This window comes from Pezoporus occidentalis, unplaced genomic scaffold, assembly GCF_034315485.1.
Source record: "Pezoporus occidentalis ecotype Australia unplaced genomic scaffold, CSIRO_AGI_Poc_V1 ctg390, whole genome shotgun sequence".
NCBI lineage: Eukaryota > Metazoa > Chordata > Aves > Psittaciformes > Psittacidae > Pezoporus > Pezoporus occidentalis.
Window position 1 is genome coordinate 18,857 of NW_026915714.1, and position 18,419 is coordinate 37,275.

Consider the following 18,419-nt stretch of genomic DNA (forward strand, 5'->3'; position numbering starts at 1 on the left):
CCGTGCCCCCTCGCTCACCTGGCCACACAGACGACGGACAGAAGACAACAGAGAGGCCAGGCCGTGCAGGGACAGCGAGCATCCCCGCCATCTGCTTTATTGACCCCCCAGCCCTCGCTCCGTGGGGCGGCCGGCGGGGACCAACACACCCCCACGAGGGGAGAGTTAAAACAGCCACGACAACAGAACGATGCACAGCAGGACGGCCCCCCCTCCCCGCCGCAGCTTTGTCCCCAGGGACGGGGGGGGGGGAGGTGACCCCTCAGGAACACCAGGAGGGGAATGCAACAAAACGGGCAAGGAAGCCCCAAAGCCCTGGGAGCAGCAGTGCAGGACTGGGGTCAGCATGGGCAGTGGTGGGCACTGCCTCCCGCTCCATTCTCCAACCCCAGGGTCCCACTTTTCAAATCCCAGGGTCTTGCGGGACAGGGACATGAACACAGTCAACCCCACCGACAGGGAGTGCCCCACAGGACCCCCAGAACTGCCGGCACCTCCTCAGCACCCTCTCACAGGTGGCTCTGAGAGGCCCTATTAAGTGCCCAAGGCCTGGCAGGAACCCCAAGATGCCCATGCAACCCCCCATCACCCATAATGTCCTCCCATGCCACCCTCCCTGGCCCCAGCCCAAAACCAGTGACAATTAACTGCCGGCTGCCTCCCCCTCTCAGGGGTCTCTGGGGATGGTGCTGGGACCTAGCAGGAAGGGGAATGATTCCCACCTGCACCTGGCCCCATGTCTATAAATATATAAAGGGGGAGTGTCACGAGGATGGAGCCAGGCTCTACTCAGTGGCAAACAATGATAGGACAAGGGGTAATGGGTACAAACTGGAACACAAGAGGTTCCACTTAAACTTGAGAAGAAACTTCTTCTCAGTGAGGGTGACGGAACACTGGAACAGGCTGCCCAGGGAGGTTGTGGAGTCTCCTTCCCTGGAGACATTCAAAACCCGCCTGGACACATTCCTGTGTAACACTATCTAGGTGTTCCTGCTCCGGCAGGGGGATTGGACTAGATGATCTTTCGAGGTCCCTTCCAATCTCTAGCATACTGTGATACTGTGACCCACAGGTGACAGCCCCACCATGGGGCACAGACCCTCTTTGGGGTGGGGGGTCTCCACAGTAGGGGAGCAGTGCTGCCCCTGTCCCCTCAGCACCCCAAGTGCCACCAAGCCTGGCCACAGCATCGCATTCTCCCCCCCAGGCAACCTCACAGAATGCCACCACCTATATGTACATATATACGAAAACCCCCAAACACGAGGTATATAAAAATTCACTGCGGGGATTCCCCCATACGAACAGTTCAAGGAACCCACTAAACGGAGGGCAGGAGATGGGCCAGGAAACATGCTCCCCCTCTCCCCCCACCCTGCCCTTCCCTCCCTGGCACAGGATGGGGGCAGCCCAGACAAGGGAACCCTGCAGGGCACAGCTCAGACACAGCCAAGAGGAGAAGAGGGCACAGGGCTAGGGGCCAGCCAGAGCAGACCGGGGCCCCCAACCTCCATGGACACAGGAGACCAGTGGGGAGGTACCAGACAGGACAAATGAACAAACAGATGGCTGAGGGAAGAGGCAGAGCAAGGGGGACTCCCATGGGCCCACTCCCACCCCAGGCCAGGTCCCAACCCCAGATGGATGCCAGCGGCATCAAGCCAAGCTCGGACCATCCATGGACGAGAAGAGAGGGGAATCTGGCACCCCCCAAGCCCTTGGCACAGCAGCAGGGGGGACAGGACACCAGCCAGAGGGGATGGCAGGGCCAGCGTAAAGCCCTGCAGCTCTGTGGGGCAAGGCTTTCCCACAGGAGCAAAGGGGATGTCCAAAAAGACCTTCTCTCAGATTCCCAGCCAGTCTACAGATGCTCTCACTGGGTGGGTGCCACCAGGAGCAGGGGTCCCAGGTGCTCCCTGCAAAGCACCCAGGTGGGTTTCTTCAGCAGGTTTATCCTCGGGAGTGGCACAGGTGCCCCTTCCCTGGCCTCACTGCTGTGGTCTCAGTCCTTCTCCTGTGCCAGGCTCTCCTCTGTGATGCCCTGGGCCGCAAGCTCAGCCAGGACATTGTCCAGGTAGTTGATGTCGGGGTAGCCGTGGCCAGTGAGGTTGGAGCCAAACTCTGTCTTGTGGTGGATCTCATTCCAGATCACCGTGTCTGACTCGCCTGTGGTGCTGGAGGTCCCAATGGCAAAGATCAAGCGCCGGTCCCAGGCTACCAGCAGCAACTTCAGTACCTGTGGAGGGGAGAGCTGGAGCAGGCAGCAAGGCAAACACTGGAGGGAGAACCCACTTCTGCGCAGGGCACGCCTGATCATCCCGGTACACCCCGGCAATATGAGCAACCCACAGCCAAGCCCTCCAGGGAGCTTGGGATCCCAGCACAGGGTCCTACCCCAACCGGAATAGTGGACCAGGCTGCAGAGCTCCCCCAGTGCATAGGAACATCGCTGGGCCCCTGCAGAGCATGATGGGTGGGCTGTGGGGAAAACCTCCACCCAGATTTGCCTACATAAGCCGTATCTGCTTTTCCCCATGCTCCAAGTAGCTGCTTGCTCCCTCTCCGCCTCAATACACCCTTGAGTGTGCCCTGGCTGGCTCGGGCCACCCCGGTTGCCCTTTACCTTCCTGCCCTTCTCGCTGTCTGGCAGGTAGCAGTGCCGCGGGAAGCCACGGGCGGTGAAGCTCTTCCCAGGGTTTGGGTGCTCCGGTCCCTGCAGCGTGTGGATTGGAAGAACAAAATCCTTTTGAATCTCAGAGGGATGCTCTGGGCATAAGGTAACCCACAACCTCGGTGGATGCAGAGCTGCTTGCTTCTGTGCTAGGTGGACATGATCCAGCACAGTGACCCTAAATTCTACCGCCTGCTACCGTGCCATTTAAGCAGACAGGGCCAACGCTTCCATGCAGATGTACCCCAGACTTCCCACATCCTTATGGACATGCAGCTCCTGAGACATCATTGAACCCAGAGCCCCAAGCCAAGGCATGACAAGGGCCACCAGTTCCCACAGGGCACCATACACATACCCCACTGGGCATGGAGCTGGGACGCACCTGCACCCCTGGGGGAATGTTGTAGATGATGCGGATGGTTTTGCAGTCAGAGTGGCCAGGCAGCGCATGAGGGATAATGTGATATTCCATCTTCCCTGGGGGCTGTGTCCCCGTCTTCACCCCATAGATGGTTTTGCAGGTGGGACACTGCAGGCTTCCATCCTGAGAGAAGAGGGGAACATAATGAAACCGGTATCTCCCAACAATGAGCCAGACTGGACACGTCATCCCTGAGCAGCGCAGGCAATTGGTTTTCTCATGAAATCAGTAATTTCAAAAGCACTTGGGATGCAGGGGTAGGGCTTGGAGAAATTTGCTACACTGACCCAACTGCAACCAAACCCCCAAGGTCTGTGTTTCTCTTCCTCACCAGTTTCACAGTCCTTGCTACTTTCCCTACCTCTGCCTTGTTTTTTTTACATTTTTATTTCAAAGAGGAAAAGGTAGGAAATATTTCAATTTCCTCAAGCCACGTGAAACGCAGTAACACATTTTCCTCAGGACTTTGAGCACAACGGCTCATTTTCCTCAGGACTTCGAGCACAAGGGGGCTCAGGAAAACCCAGCACTTGCTGAAAAAGCACTGCCTGGCACCAGACACCAGGTAGCTCTGCTCAAACACACAGGGGTCAAAGTTCACTAAGGAGGAGGAAAGCAGGGATGCAAAACTGGGCACAGTGGGGGAAAAACACCTGCACGACCCTGGTTTGTGACCGAATGGTTCTGAAGTCCTGCTGCTGCTAAAAACTAAACTCCCTACCAGAGCAGGGAGGTCTGAGCCCTCCAGCACGCCAGGATTTGTGCACTGCCCTGCTGAGGGCAGGTGGACCTCAGCACAGCCACCAAGCAGGGCCACAGTCTCACACCTTGTTGCCATTGTTGTACATGGCGACCAGGCAGTGGAGGTGGAAGACATGGCCACATTTCACCAGCTTGCCCACCAGGTCAGGCTTGATGGCCATCTGGGGTCCCTTGTAGCCAGAGGGTGCAGAGAGGCGCTCCATGCAGATGGTGCAGTCCTGCGTGGAAGAGAAGGGTCAGAAGGATGGATGTAGCCAGAGCCTCACCAAGGACACAGGGCTGATGAGCTGCCCAGCTCTTGCGCAGGGACCAGCACCCACCCCTGGGTGGCTGCAAGGGCTGGCCAACATCTGCATGTGGCACAGAGACCCTCTCTGGATGGGGAGAGGGCACAGCCACAGGTGGCAGTGGGAGACCACTGCATGGCATCTCTCCATCACCCATGTCTCCAGTCACTACTCCCGGGCCAGAGAACCCCAGGACACCCCAGCACAGCCCCTGCTGCTCGCACCTCATCCGGCGGATGCCGCACCTTCTGCAGGTATTTTTTCAGTACTTCCTCTGGAGTTTTACCTGCGGGAGAGCAAGAGTCAGAGGAACTAGATGGCAGCGTCGGGGAAACCCACTGCTGGGAGCAGCAGGAGGGGATAGGGGAACCAGGTAGGGAAGCCAAGTGGAAAAGCTCCTCTTACCCTTCTTGGCTTGTTTCTTGGTGGTCTTGCGGCAGGAGTGGGAGATGCCAGGGATGGACTGGATCTCACTCTTGCTGACAGGAGGGGGGTGCAGCACCAGCTTGGGGGGCCGCGTCAGGCAGACGGGTAGCCCGGCTGCACTCATTAGGATCCCTGTGATCCCTGGGCAAAACGGCACGGATCACCCAGCAGCACCCAGAACCCCAGATGCTCCCCCCAAAAACAGCCAGCTGGGGCTGACTTCCCCCTGGGGACAGGGATCAGTCACCCCACCCTCACCTGCCAGTGCTGGGTTGACGGGGCTAGAGCCTGTGAGGTTCTTCACAGGGACAGTGGGGACCCTACAAAGAGCCAGCAGAGAGCACATCAGGGCTGGCAGCAGGCACCCACAGCCCCACAGGCCCCAGGGCCAGACAATAGTTGCCTGAGCAACTGAACAGGCTGGAAATAGAAAATCCCCCAATGGGGCGACATGCCCCCCTGCCCCACTGCCGCCTTTTCTCTCACTCTTTAGAAACCCTGCCTGCGCCTCCATTCACAGCCCCTTTTTGTCACTGCTCCCTGGGCCGGTCTGTTGGTTTTTAACTCTTTTCTCCTATGGCCACATTGCTGCCACAGCTCTTTCTCCCCTCCCCTTAGGGCTCTCTTCCATGGGAAAGTTTCCCAGGTCAGGAGTGGAGGGAAGGGGGAGGATGGAGAGGGAGAGAAAAGGGGGCAGGCTGCAACAGAAGGCTCATGGCAGAGCCAGACAAAGGAGAGAAACAGGCTCATTAAATGCCCACTCCCTCAAAAAAAATGTCTTCAGAGGGTGGGGGTCTGGAGGGACCCCTTCTCATAGGTTCTGAATGGCTTTTCTTTGGGCCTTTTGCAGTCCCCCACTCATCCCCTGCCACCGAGAGAAAGAGCAGCCTCAACCTAGTCATTGAGATGCAGAAGCCACCCCATCCCTGCTTCAGTCCCCAGGCACCAGTGTGGAAGGCGAGGGGCCCAGCAGAGCTCTCTGTCCATGGGAGGCTGGAGACCATGAGATCTCCCACCAGGCTCGGGGGCAATCACACCCCTGCAGCAGGGAGCCCCCAGGGGCTGCTGCCCCTCTGTGCCCCAGGGAAAAACCAACCCAAAACCCACACTGACCCTGTTCTTCCCCCAGCTACCCTCTGGCTCGCACATGACAGGACTCACCCAGAGGCAATGAGGACACGGGACTGGGCGATGGCCAGGCGCTGGAGGTGGCTGCGGTTCAGGGTGCCAAGGCCAGGGCGGGAAGCTTTGCTGCTGCCCACGCCAGGGGGACTGGAGGTGGTGCTGGCTGAGCTCAAGGCCGGCGTGCTGCCTGCCTGGCGCCGGCTGCCTTGGGCTGCCAGCGGCTGCAGTGAGCCACGCACCGCAGCCACGCTGTCCGGTGCCTTGGCCCCCAGGGCTGGCACTGCTGCTTTGGAGGTGGCGGGTGGCGCAGGGGGGACTTTGCGGGTCTGCAGGGTGGCAGTGCCAGGGCCAGCAGCTGACACAGTGGCTTTGACACTCATGACCAGGAGACACTGGGGACAGGCACAGGCTGGAACTGGGGGGGCTGCTGCCGCACCAGGGCTGGCCGGCCAGGACTGTGACTTGGGCAGGGTGCCTGAGACCAGAGGATAGACCATGTCAAGGCGGCGGCGAACACGGCGCTTGCGCTGGGTCTGACGGTTGATCTGGCCCATGGTGGCAAAGTCGATGACATAGCAGAAGCCAATGGCACTCAGGTCCACCCAAGGGTGCTGTTTCTCGTAGGCACGCTGGATGGTGATACCCACATCCATGTCGTAGGGCGTCCACGTCCCACTGTCGTTCTCCCACTCCCAGACAACTCCCTTGCCTGGCGCTGAAGATGGGTCATAGTAGCTGCGCCGGACAGGTCGGATAGTGCCTGAGGGAGGGTGAGAGATGTTGTCAGGCCCTGGCACCAGCATCCACCTGCAGGCAGGGAGCAAAACCACCCCAACCTGCCCTGCCAGAGTTGTTCCACAGGGGGACGGGACAGTTTTCTGGCTTCCTGGCTCAGCCACTGTCTCCGCCCTGCCAGGGGACTGCTGTGCCTTGGTGCTCCCACACTGCTGCCTGCAAACTGCCCTGCCACAGCCACACTTGAAAGGCCAGGGAGCCCCATGGCTGTATAACACATAGCACTGGGGTGCACCCAGTGAGGGAAGGCCAGATTGGTCTACTGTGGCAGCTGCCCTCCTAGCCCAAGCCCTGATGGGGAAACAGAACCACAAGCTTGGCCAATCCAACCTGTTCCCAGGGCCCTCCATGGGAGCCTGATGAAACCAGGCATGTAGACACCAGACACCTGCAGTGCCTGCCATGGCCCCATCTCCCTCTCAGGTCCAGAGCAGGATGGGTAACAAAAGATTTAAGGAGCAGCTCTGAGCCTTGCAATGGTGAACGTGGCCAGGCTCAGCCCTGGGGTCCCATCCTGAGCATGCCTCTGGTGCCCAGAATTGTTTGTTAGTGGGTGGGATGAGCTCATGAGCATCATTGCCTCCACACTCATGCAAACCCCCATGGCTCAGCCCCACTGCCAGCAGCAGGAACAAGAAGGCTCAAAGAGAAGAAATACTAAGTCGCCTGCTTCAGCTTTTCACCACGTGTCTTGCACAGCCTGCAAGAATTTCAGTCCTTTTTACCCCCACCTCTCCACTGGGAGCAGTCACCACCACCTGACCCAATACAAGAACACATTCCACGAGAAAGTGGGCTAAAAAGGAAGGAAAAAAAAAAAAAAAAGCTGTTTATTAGCACTAATTACATTAGCACCCTGCTATGAAGAATGGGGTGCAGCTGCACCCCAGGGAAGCCAGACCACTGTTCCTGTCCTGCCAAGGGACACCCAGGGGAGAAGAGCTGCTGGCACTGGTGGCACAAAGCAGGGCCGGAGGGGAGTGGGACGATAATTTATCCTAATCCAGCATGAGGCGGGAAGGGCGGCAGCAGCGGCATGTGGCATCTGTCGGTCCCCGGGCGGTGGTGTGGGAATGCCAGGCGTTCCCCCAGACCCGCGTGGCCAGCCGGCCTCCCATTCAGCAGGGGAAGAAAAGGGACAATAGCTATTCAGGCCCTGCCAGGGTCACGACCCCCCCCCCAAATCAGAGCTGTTTAATGACCCAAAATACCAACATCCCCAGCAACCCAGGGAGACACAGAACAATCCCCCATTCAGGCCTCCTTCCTGGTGACAATAGCCCTCAGAGGCTGGCCCCCAGCCCTGCCGCAGAGTTCCCTCATCCCCACACCCCCGGGCAGGGGAGGGTCCCCACCAGCCCCCGGGGCTGCTAGGGGAAGCAGGACAAAGGAGAGTGCCCAGCACCTCAGAGCACCCAACACCCCCTGCCCCAGGGACGAGGAAACTGGCTGGTCCCCTCCCTGTGGCCATCATATGCTGGGGGACACAAATCCCCTGCACCAAGCTCTCCCCCATGGATGCCTGTGACCCACATCCAAGACCATACATGTCCCACCACTTTGGAAGCCCTTCCAGGCACCCTACCCTGTAGACCCCCCCAGTGCCTGCTCATTTCCCCCACACACCGAATACTGCTTCACCTGTCCAAACCATCACCCTGGGGACCTCCCACCTGCCTATGCCTTAATTTGGCCCACAAGAATTGCATAGCACAGGGTCTTTGGGGTTGGCGGCAGCCCTAGGGTAGCAGAGGCAGCTAGGCATGGTGGAACACGGCCTGGGCAGGGTCTGCAGAGGACAGGCTCCACACACAAAGGGGCTGTGAAGCAGGAAAGGAAAAGGCCACAGCGTGCAACAGGGCTCAGGGAGGTGCAGCAGGGAGGAGGCCAGGTAGCATGACCCCATATGGGACCAGGAATGCACAGGCAAGGCTGGGCAGCACACGATATGACAAGCACCTGGGGGGGACGAGGCGGGACGGCGTAACGCAAGCTGGCAGCAGGTGATGCCAGGCAGCATGGGCTCAGGCAGCATCAGGCAGGGCTCGGCAGCAGCATGGTGCTGGGTACAGAGAAGCAGAGCTGTGCTATTCCAGGGCAAGCTGCACAGGGCAGTGCAAGGCAAATCCATGTGCCGTATGGGACCGGGCAGTGCAATCCCTGATCAAGCAGTGTAATGTAGTGCAGCACCCAGCAGCACAGTAAAGCCAGCAACATGATGGCAGAGTGGGTGATGGGATGGAAGGGATGTAAGGCAGGGCAAGGCACCACAATGTGATTCGGGACTGGGAAAGGCAGCGCAGTACAGCCCAGCTCCGGCTTAGGCAATGCAGTATGGGGCCCGGCAGCACAGCATTGTGCAACACAGTGCAAGGCAAGCCCAGGTCTGGCAGCGCCATGCAACACCGGACCTGGCAGCGAAGCAAATCCACACCAACCAGTGCAATGCAGCAAGGGCCCTGGGATGCAGAACGACTCCGGACCAATGGTGGCAGGCAGGAAAGCACCTGACCGAGCAGGGCAGCGCGGGGCTGCCCGAGGGACCAGGGCGGGCAGCGCTGGCTGGGCCCGGTGGCGCGGTGCGGTGAAACTGCAGAGCGGTCAGCACGATGCAGTGCAAGGTCCGGCCCCGCTGGCCGGCACCGAGCGGCGCAACTCAAATCCGAAGCATGGAGCACCCTGCAGCCGAGAGCCGCGGGTAGTGCTGCGCCCCGGCCGCCGTCCAACGGCAAGGCCAGACCGGGGGCCCGGTGCAACGTGCAGCCAGGTCGAGCGGCGCAAATCAACGCGAGGGTAGCGCGGGAGGCCCGGCCCGGCCGACTCACCGGTGTCCTGGCGGAACTGGTGCATGGACTGCAGGTCGATGATGTAGGGCGCCAGGCGGCTGTCGGCCTGGCCCAGCACCACGCTGCCGCCTGCCCGCGGCCCGGCGCGGGCCACAGCCTCGATGTGGTGGCTGACGGCCGGGCTGTAGGGCCGCCACCGCCCGTGCTCGTTCAGCCATTCCCACACCACCACGGCCGAGGCCAGCAGCATGGCTCCGCCACCGCGGCCGCTGCAGCCCGGCTCGCCGGCTCTCGCATGCTCGGCGCGGCGCAGGACGCTGCCCGCCCCCACCCCGGGGCCGGCTCCTGCGGGCGCGGAACACGGGGGCCGCCCCTCGGCGCTGCAGCGGGGGGCGGAGCCAGCCCTGACGTAACCACGCCCGGCCCGGCCCGGCCCGGCGGCGCCGAGCACCCGCTGGAGTGGGAGAGCGCGGCCGGGAGGAACCATTCCCGCGGGGGGGGCGGCGGAGCTGGGTGCGGCTCGGCTCCACGCACCCCGCGGACCCGGGAGCCCCTCTCTCGCGTGCCGCACTTCCCGTGTCCCGGTGCCCCGACTCTGCAGTCCCCGGGCCCCCGGCGTCGCCCGGGCCGGGGGTCCCGGTGCGCACCCGCCGCTGTGCGACAGCCCGTCACGTGCCCGACGCGGCGGAACGTCGGGGCCGGACCCTCGTCCAGCGCCGCGACAGAGCCGCGGGTCCGAGCGCCTTGGCTGGCAGGGACCTGCCCCGGTAGCTGCCTGGGCACGGCCCGCCGTGAACGGAGCTGAGCTCAGAGCCCAGGATCGACACGTGCCTCGCCGGGCACCCGGGCCGGACCCCAGCGCCCGCGACCGGGCTGCCGGACACCGCTTGTGTGCCCCGGGAGGGTTCTGGGAAGTTCACACGCAGCTCCAGCCTAGCACGAGGCTGCAAATCCTTCGGGATGCTCCTGTAGCTTCCGTGTTGCCTCGGGGCTTTGCTGTGCAAACTGGAACGGGTGCAGACAAACCCCAACTCCCCCGGAGGTGTGCGTGGGCACCTCTGCTTTAACGGGACTCCCTGGGAGTGGAGCAATCAGCACTGCCCCATTCCTGCAGCCCCAGAAAAGTCAACTGAGCTTGTTCTTCCACTGAGCCCCACGAGCAGCTTCCCAGAGCACCCCTGAGCAGCAGGGTGTTGGCAACAGTAAGTGCTGGCTGGCACTTCATCTGGTGACCATCTTGCTCAGACACAAAACCATTTCTTGGCTATTAAACGAAACAGCCATTACCTGGCTCAGGGAGAGCTGAGCAATCCGCGCACAGGTTCTCCAGCACTGGCATATCTCCCATTCATTGTCAATGTCATCTTAGAGGCCCGGCCATGGGGCCCACAGTGCTGCTGCTCGATGTTCCTGAGCTCTCAGTGCAGCTCCTCTCCTGGCAAACCTGTTTCCCAGGCACTGCCAGCGGTGTTTGTGGTGAGAAACCATTAGGCAAGCTCTAAATAGAGGAAAAAAAAAGAAGGGAAGCTAAAAAGTGGGAAAGAAAAAGGTGGAGAGTAACTGCGGTGCTGCCAGCTGGTGGGCACCATGATGAAAGAGGAGGCAAACCACAGAAGTTCAAGCACATCTTTCCTTCCAGCTTGTTCCCAGAGACATGCAGGGCTGTGCTGGAAGTGTGCTTTCCTGCGAGAAGGGAGATGCCAGCTCTTCCCTGGAAGGCAGTGTGGCATTGGCAGTTTTCACCCGCTCCTGTGGGACAGAGAGTGCAGCCAAAGCCACAACAGGGAAACCCAGGGAAATCCTTTCTGCTGACTCAGGATGGAGGAAAAGGTTTTCCTGCTATTAAAAACGAAAGTGTTGGTGAACATCCCAGCACCCCTGGCTCAGGATCACAGTGTCAGGAGCCAGCACAATAATGCTGGTGCAGGATGGTGGAAGGGGCTGGGAGAGCTGCTGGGGCTGATGGTGCATGGTGAATTTATCCTCTCCCAACACCTAGCACCAATGCCAGCACCCAAGTATGGGCATGCCTGAGGCCAGGGAACTGCCTCAGTCACCTTGAAACCTTTTCAATCCCACAAAGGGTGCCCAACACAACCACATGTTAAGCCCAAAGATTTTTTTTTTTTTTAATTAAACACATCTGTGGGTTTATTTTGGTGGTTTGGTGGCTCCTTCCCCCTGCAATTAGGGAGCACACACACACCCCTTCCCCATTCCCACCAGCACTGCGAATCCTTTATCTCTTCCCAAAGCACAATCTCAGATGGCTTTTTGGTGGGTATTTAGTTTACAGGAGGCCATTCAGGGTCCTCGGTAGCTTTAGCCATGTGGGTATGACTGTGCTCCCCTTAAGCTCTTCGTATCTGTTTCCAAGATCAACAGCTTCAGTCACCTCACCCAGATCAACTTAACTTCAGCCCACAGCAACAGAAGCCCAAAGGGCCTCCCAGCAGTAAGAGAGCTTGGCCATCAGGTGCCACCATTCTCACCAGTGAGTTCACCCGCAGTTCCCTTTGGACATCACCACGTATTTGCTCCGTGGTGGGGGCTTGCTGGAAGGGAGAGCTCCAGAGCCTCTCACTCAGCCAGAGGTGCAGGTCTGGCCTATGGCTTGTGTTCTTATGCTGTTCCTTTGTATCGTGGCCGTTTCAAAGCATTGCGGGTGCTCTGCAAACAGACACACCTAGTGTTGCCAGCAAGGAAGGAATGAGTGAGGCTGCAAAGGTGGCAGTGGTGCTGCTGAGCACAGCCCCGGGAAGCCCCTGGAGCAGCATCATCCACTTTCAATCCCCATCGACTTTCAATCCCCATCCACCTCCAACCCCCAGTGCTATTCCAACTCCCAGAGCGTGGCAGCAGTGCCCAAGCTGAGCTCATGGCACCGCCAGCCCCAGGTCAGGAGGATCAAGTTGCTGGAACCTGCTTCCAGGGAATGTGAAGGTCACCTCGTACCCGGGCAACTGCAAAGGGATAAAAGGGGTCTCCCCTCACTACAGGAGAGACATTGAGGTGCTGGATCAGGGCCAGAGAAGTGCTACGGAGCTGGTGCAGGGCCTGGAGGCCAAGTGTGATGGGGAAGGGCTGAGGGACCTCGCGGGCTCAGTCTGGAGAAGAGAAGGCTCAGGGGGGACCTGATGGCTGCCTACAAGTGCCTGACAGGAGGATGGAGCCAGGAGGGGCTGGGCTCTGCTCCCAAGGAGCAAGGGATGGGACAAGAGGAAACGGCCTCAAGCTGCACCAGGGCAGGTTTAGATGGAGCTGAGGAACAATTCCTGCCCCAGAGGGTGCTCAGGCATTGGAACAGGCTGCCCAGGACAGGGCTGCAGGCTCCGGCCCTGCAAGTGTTCACACACCGTGGAGACGAGGCCTCAGTGCCATGGGTTAGAGGTGGCCTTGGCACTGCTGGGCCTTGATTATCTTAAAAGGTCTTTTCCAACCTGGTCGGTTCTATGATTCTATGCTCCTGCCTGTGCGGGTGGCAAGACTTGGTGCTGGATGTGCGGTGTTCAAGATGTCTGTGCTTGCCTGCGGGAAGGTGATGGGCAGCGGGTGGGCAAGGATGTGAGCATCCAGCCGCTGCAGAGCATGGGGCTGCAAGGGAAGAGCAAGATGGTTTCAAGAACACAAAGCAGCTGAAACTGGGAAACATTTGCCAAGAAAGGGGCTCACTTTGACTAATCACGAAAAAAAAAATGCCATAAATTGTTGTTCCCAGAAGCAGAAACATTGCAAATAATCCAGTCTGAGCTGCAAAACTGAGGTCAGGCAGAAAGTGGTGATGAAGAAGGTGCATGTTTTACCTCTTGGGCATCACCCACAAAACAACTGGGTGCTACCAAACCACCCCCAGTGCCACAGGGCAGCCCCATCCCTGGGGCCCCACCTTCCCCAAGTGGGCAGCATGGGAGTTGAGGGCCCCAGCTCAGTGTCAGCCTTTGTCCTACCACAGCACCCAGCGCCCACACAGACACTCCTGGCCCTGGGGCAGGCACTGGGCCCAGTGCTGCCACCACCCACAGGAAAGCCTCTTTGTATGGAGCCCGCTGGGCACGTCCCCAGCTGCCACTTCCCCACCCCATGCCTCCACTGTCCCCTCGCGTTGCCTCCCTCATGCAGGTCAGGAAGCAGGACCACATTAGGATGGGGCAGAGTCTCAGTGACACCCCCCCCCATCCTCCTCCTGCCACCTCCATCTCCCTCATCTTCCTCATGGCCTCCCAGCAGGTCCCGTTCCCCCCAAACCTCCCACCCCACTGGAACCGACCTTCCCTTGGGGTGGGGTAGGAGGGGGGCAGCCCAGGCTTCCCCAAGAAGTCCCAGTCATCATAGTAGATAACCCATCCCTTTTATTTGCTTTGAAGTCATCGCATCCATTCAGCAAGTAAAACATGGTTGTGGGCATTCCCGTTCACGGGGTGAGCGATGTGGTTCAGCTGTTTCATCTTCCATGCTGATCCCAGTCCCAAAGTAACCTCTGGAAGCACAAACCTCCTTGTGGAGGGTCTTCTGAATCACAGCCTTCAGCTAAAAGATCCTCTCCGTTACCTTGTCCAAGCGACTAAGAAATCCCCTCTTGATCATACCCCCACTCCCCCCCCCCCCCCGCAAAAAAAAAAACAACAAGCAGTTAGAGCAGAAATTCCAACACAGTAATTGTGAGCCAGGTGAGAGCACGCGTGAAGGAGGTCAAGCCTTGCGTCCTGCAGCTGGGGGCATGTCCTGAGGCTCCTTCACCAGGTGACATTTCTGTCCCTTCACTCCTGCCTTGCCTCCACACAGCCCTGGGGCAGCTCCTGCCTGCACAGCCAAGGCAAGCCGGGTAGTGACCAGGCTTCACAGAAAAGGCCAACACTGCCACAGCCCCCTGGGGGCCATGGCCCTGGGACGAGCGGCAAAGCTGCTTCCCAGGGAACATCTGCACCCCCCGAGGCTCGCCCCACATCGGCTTCCTCGCTCCCTCCAGCACGGAGTGCGGCCCATGCCCAGCTTCCCACAGGGAACAGCACCAAGAGCGTGGGGGTGCCAGGGTTCAGTGACACGGTCCCTCCCGTCCACCCCCCTCCCGGAACAACCTCCTCTGCTGTCAGTAGCTCTCTGCAGAGGTGGGCAAGGAGCCCCCCACTCTGCGGGATCCAACCCCTGCCCCCTGCCTGCCCTCAAGGGCTCTCGGCTGGGCTGGGGCCTGTGCCACTGCCCGGGCTGGGCTTGGCAAGCTGCCGCAGGTCCCGCACAGACCTCACTGCCCACTGGGCCAGCTCCCGCAGCACGCCCAGGCCCCGCAGCTTCCTCTCGAAGAGGCTGAGCGGGGGGGGCACGGGCAGCACAGCCGCCTCCTCGGCAGGGGGGCCGCGGTTCTCCAGCTGCAGCAGCTCCTCGAGGTGGTAGGTGAAGGCCGAGACCTGGAGCAGGACGGCCGCCAGTGCCCGGCCCAGCGTGGCATCGGCCTCCCCCAGCTGCTCCTGCTGCTCCTCCAGCATCTGCGCCAGCAGGGCCCGGAACACCCGGTATGCCGCCAGGTTCTCCAGCAGCCGCTGGGTCCCCGTCTGCTCATCCCAGCGCTCCACCGCTGCCACCGGCACCCCCTCCACCGCCGCCACGCTGGCCGATGCATCCAGGCCCTGCTGCTCCACCTGCAGGGACGACAGCAGCCAGGAATTGCCAGCGGCAGGAGAAACAGAGGACCCCCATTCTGCCCGAACCCCGGCTCCAGGGTGCCCCGGTTCAGCTTCAGGGCTGGCCAGGGGACATTCAGGCAGTGCAAGGGCAGGAGCTGGTGCTTAAGGTTTGCCCACGCACTGCCCAGCAGCGCCAAGGCCCCGTTACCAGCTGCACTTCATCCCTCGTCCCTACCATGGACCAGCTGCTGAAAGCCCCCTGGACTCTGGTGGCAGCGGCCGCCGTGCAGGGCCGTGGTGACAGCGCAAACTCACATAGGTGTCCAGGAGGTCAACGACGTCCGAGCGCATCTTCCCGGCCAGGCGGATGCCTCGGCTGCACAGGTCGCGGCGCCGGAGCGTGGCTGAGGCGCTGTCTGCTGCAGCCATGGCGCGGGCAGCCGGGGCACCCAGCTCAGGGCACGGCGCCTGCCCGGCCCGGGGAGGACAATCCCCTGCTGAGCTGGTGCATTCCAGCCGGGAGCTCCACTCACACGTCTGCTGGCCTGGCTCTCCCCCTCTTCTGCGCCTGGGGCCTGGCACAACGGTGCAAATTCCCGCCTCTGGGATCAACGGCAACAGATTATTTCCCTAATTCCCCCATGCGTCGCCACTCCAAGCGCCTTGCCCAGAACAGGCTTGCCTGGCAGCAGCAGGCTCCCAACCCCAGCTACGACCCATCCCTCCCTACCAGCCGCACAGTGCCATGAGCAGCACGCTAATCCCCCCGGCTCATGGCAGAGCCAGAGAGTGGGAAACCACTGCTGGGAAGAGGGGAGCAGAGCCCGGACACTGCTCAGCACCTCGGCCTGGGCGGCAGGGCTGGGGCCTGAGCAAGGCAGAGCACTGTGGGCTCACCAGCAAGGGGGTGAGGGGAACCCCCAGGCTGGAGCTCCAGCACCAGCTGCAGTCTGCGCTGCAACCCAGACCCCAGCAGAAGGCTGCAGAGGCCTGTCCCGGCCACATCCAGCCCTCTTATTCACCCCATGGCTGTGTGCGACTGGGTCACCCAGGTCTAAACCCCCTTTCCCAGAGGGGTCCTGCAGACAGAGGAGGAGACGGTCCCAGCCACCCTCCGCAGGTGAGCTGCATGCACCAAGACAAAAACAGCCCTGCTGGTTGGTTTGGTTTTTCCTCAGTACATTTATTTTGGTTATGCATTACCTAGATTAAGAGAAACAAGAGGAGCTGCAGAGCAATGTCCCTGCGGCACGGGAGCACAGCGAGCCCCCTGCCGAGCCCCGGGGCCGGTGGCCAAACCCAGCAGCGTCGTTGCCACCTGGTGGCTACTGCAGAGAGCGCTGCGGGACTCCAGCCTCAACCCCGCACCCCAGGGCCCCCGAGGGCACCCCTGCCCGGAGCCGAGCGCGGGCGCAGTGCCCTGGGCTCCCTCCACTCCCTCCCCGGGAGGAGAGAAAAAATAAATACGGGGGGAGGGGGGGGAATACAAAAAAGTTTATTGCAAACTACTACAATAATTTATTGAAGCGAACTGCATGCGAGTGACGGAGACACCGAGGGGAGGAGGAGCTGCAGGGGGCTCTGTCAGTTTTAGGGTTTCAAATGGGAGTGGGAGAGGAGCTGCACCACCTTTCCTGCGCCAGGGACAGCAGGCTCTGGTTAGAGGCTGAGACCAGGAAAAGAAAAAGGATTGCTACAAGAGGTGTGCGTGAAGGGTAGGGCAGGGAGTGGCAGGGAGCAGAGGTGTCCGGGCTGGGAAGCAAAGGGGCTGCTCCATTCCCCACCCCATGGCAAGCTCTTGGCCCTGCTTGGGGAAGTCGCAGAAGGAGGCAGCCCCTGTTGCCTCCCAGCCTGGTGCCACATGTCGGTAACCAGAGGGGAGCAAGATCTTGACCCGACAGCAGTTTAGTGCCAGCAACCCACGAGTCTCATTGTAGTGCCCTTAGCAAGGCTGTGCCATGGGCATGGGGCAGGGCACAGGACCAGGCACCGCGGCGAGGAGCCAGCAGACACGCCCGTGCACAACACGGCTCGGCAAGCCCCACACTAACCCGACATGAGATCCACACTGCTAGTTTGGGTTTGAACACATTGCATCTTGCTGCTTCTCTGTAGTCTGCAAAGGGGAGGGCACTGGCTGGGCACCCAAAAGCTTCCTTCTGGAAATCACGGTAACATGATCCAAGCAAGAAACTGGATCATCCCAACTGAAGAAACTGGCTTAGTTTAACACCATATGGCAGCAGACCTGATGTGCGCTGTCCCGGGAGATGGGCATTCAGCACTGGGCCCTCATCCTTATCTCCAGGAGAGGCTTGAACCTCTGCCACAGTGCAAGAACAGGGGGTGCCCACACCCAGGGCACAGACACTGTGCAAGCTGCTCAGCCACAAACACCAGAAGTGTTTGAACTTGCTCTGCCAAAGATACTAGTGTAAGGGGGAAAGGGAGGGGGCAAATCAGGACAAACGGCCTAGTAGAAGCTGTCAGGCTTGGGCCACAGCTGGATTTCGAGGCAGCACAGGGGACAGTGTGGGTGTTCAGAGTCAGTTTCCTGTAAGTAGTTCCCAATTAAATTCCATTGTTTTACTGCTGTTCTCCAGTCCCCAGGCACCCACTTTTGCCTAGCTGCTGTGTGCTACAAGCCAATACAGCTGATTATGTGCTCATAATACTGCAAGATACTTCGGCTCTGCTCCCAACTGCATAAATCCAACCAAAAAACCAACCAACCAAAAAGCCCAGGTTTTCCTTCACCTCTTTCAAAAGCACTAGGAATTCAAGGCCACTGAATCACCACACAAAGTGTCAGATAAGGGCAAAAAGATCCAAGTCTCCATAGCAGACACATGGTATCCTACGTAAACTTTTCCAAGGGCTTAGTGCTATCCTAACTGCACGGCAACACACGAACCGCCGTGTTTCATGGAAAGCAGAACCGTTTGGGTGGGAAAGAGCAGCTCTGGGAACACAGTGCACAACACCCTCCCCACAAAACAGGGTCAGGGAGAGAAGCCGACAGCCCCCAAGCCCCGCGTCAGTCTATTGCCATGGACAAACCACCCTCTCCAGCCCCTCCTTCTGTGTCTTTGCCTAGACCTGGAAAGGAGAGGCAGAGTTGGATGAGGAGCACAACATCCCTCAGCAGCAAGCAGCTCACAACTGTCCTAAGTCTCAAGAACAAGTTCCTGGCTAATGACATTTTTCCCTGACAAGCTAGGGAGCAAGGGAGGGCAAAGAGAGCATTTAATGCAAGGAGCTCCCCCCGACCTGGGAGGGAGGGAGGAAGGGAGGCAAGAGCCAGCTGTTCCATCACTCACCTCATCCTCCTGCTAAAACACTGCTGCAGAGGCTCCCACTGCAAACAGGCTCTTCTCCAAGGGCTCTCCCTCTACTCTGGAAAAGCTGCGAGACACATCTGACTCCAGAGGCTGCCTTCACCTCGGCTCTCCCAGCTGCTGTTCCAATGGCACGACGTGCTCCCCGCAGCTCAGTGGTGCGAAGCAGCCTGGGAAACAGCCT

The 18,419-nt window shown here is 59.9% G+C and overlaps 2 protein-coding genes across 3 annotated transcripts; both read right to left on the minus strand.

The window, feature by feature from the left end:
• Positions 1-1,266: 1,266 nt before the first annotated feature.
• On the minus strand, positions 1,267-9,653 carry DTX4 (deltex E3 ubiquitin ligase 4). The gene is made up of 9 exons (XM_062632546.1): positions 9,319-9,653; positions 5,735-6,458; positions 4,832-4,893; positions 4,553-4,714; positions 4,372-4,433; positions 3,926-4,078; positions 3,060-3,221; positions 2,627-2,716; positions 1,267-2,239 (listed from the first exon to the last, which is right to left on the minus strand). The coding sequence occupies exons 1-9, from the start codon at positions 9,527-9,529 to the stop codon at positions 2,006-2,008; spliced, it is 1,860 nt and encodes a 619-aa protein (XP_062488530.1). The 5' UTR covers positions 9,530-9,653; the 3' UTR covers positions 1,267-2,005.
• Positions 9,654-12,654: 3,001 nt separating this feature from the next.
• On the minus strand, positions 12,655-18,358 carry CNTF (ciliary neurotrophic factor). Of its 2 annotated transcripts, XR_009967391.1 has the most exons (4): positions 18,218-18,358; positions 15,213-15,499; positions 13,547-14,912; positions 12,655-12,873 (listed from the first exon to the last, which is right to left on the minus strand). XR_009967391.1 is itself a non-coding variant. In XM_062632586.1 (3 exons), exons 2-3 carry the CDS (start codon positions 15,324-15,326, stop codon positions 14,439-14,441), a joined length of 588 nt encoding a protein of 195 aa, XP_062488570.1. In that variant the 5' UTR covers positions 15,327-15,499; positions 18,218-18,358; the 3' UTR covers positions 12,655-14,438. The 2 variants fall into 2 exon arrangements, 1 of the variants encoding a protein (XP_062488570.1); XM_062632586.1 differs by having other exon boundaries at positions 12,655-14,912.
• Between the last annotated feature and the right edge of the window lie 61 nt (positions 18,359-18,419).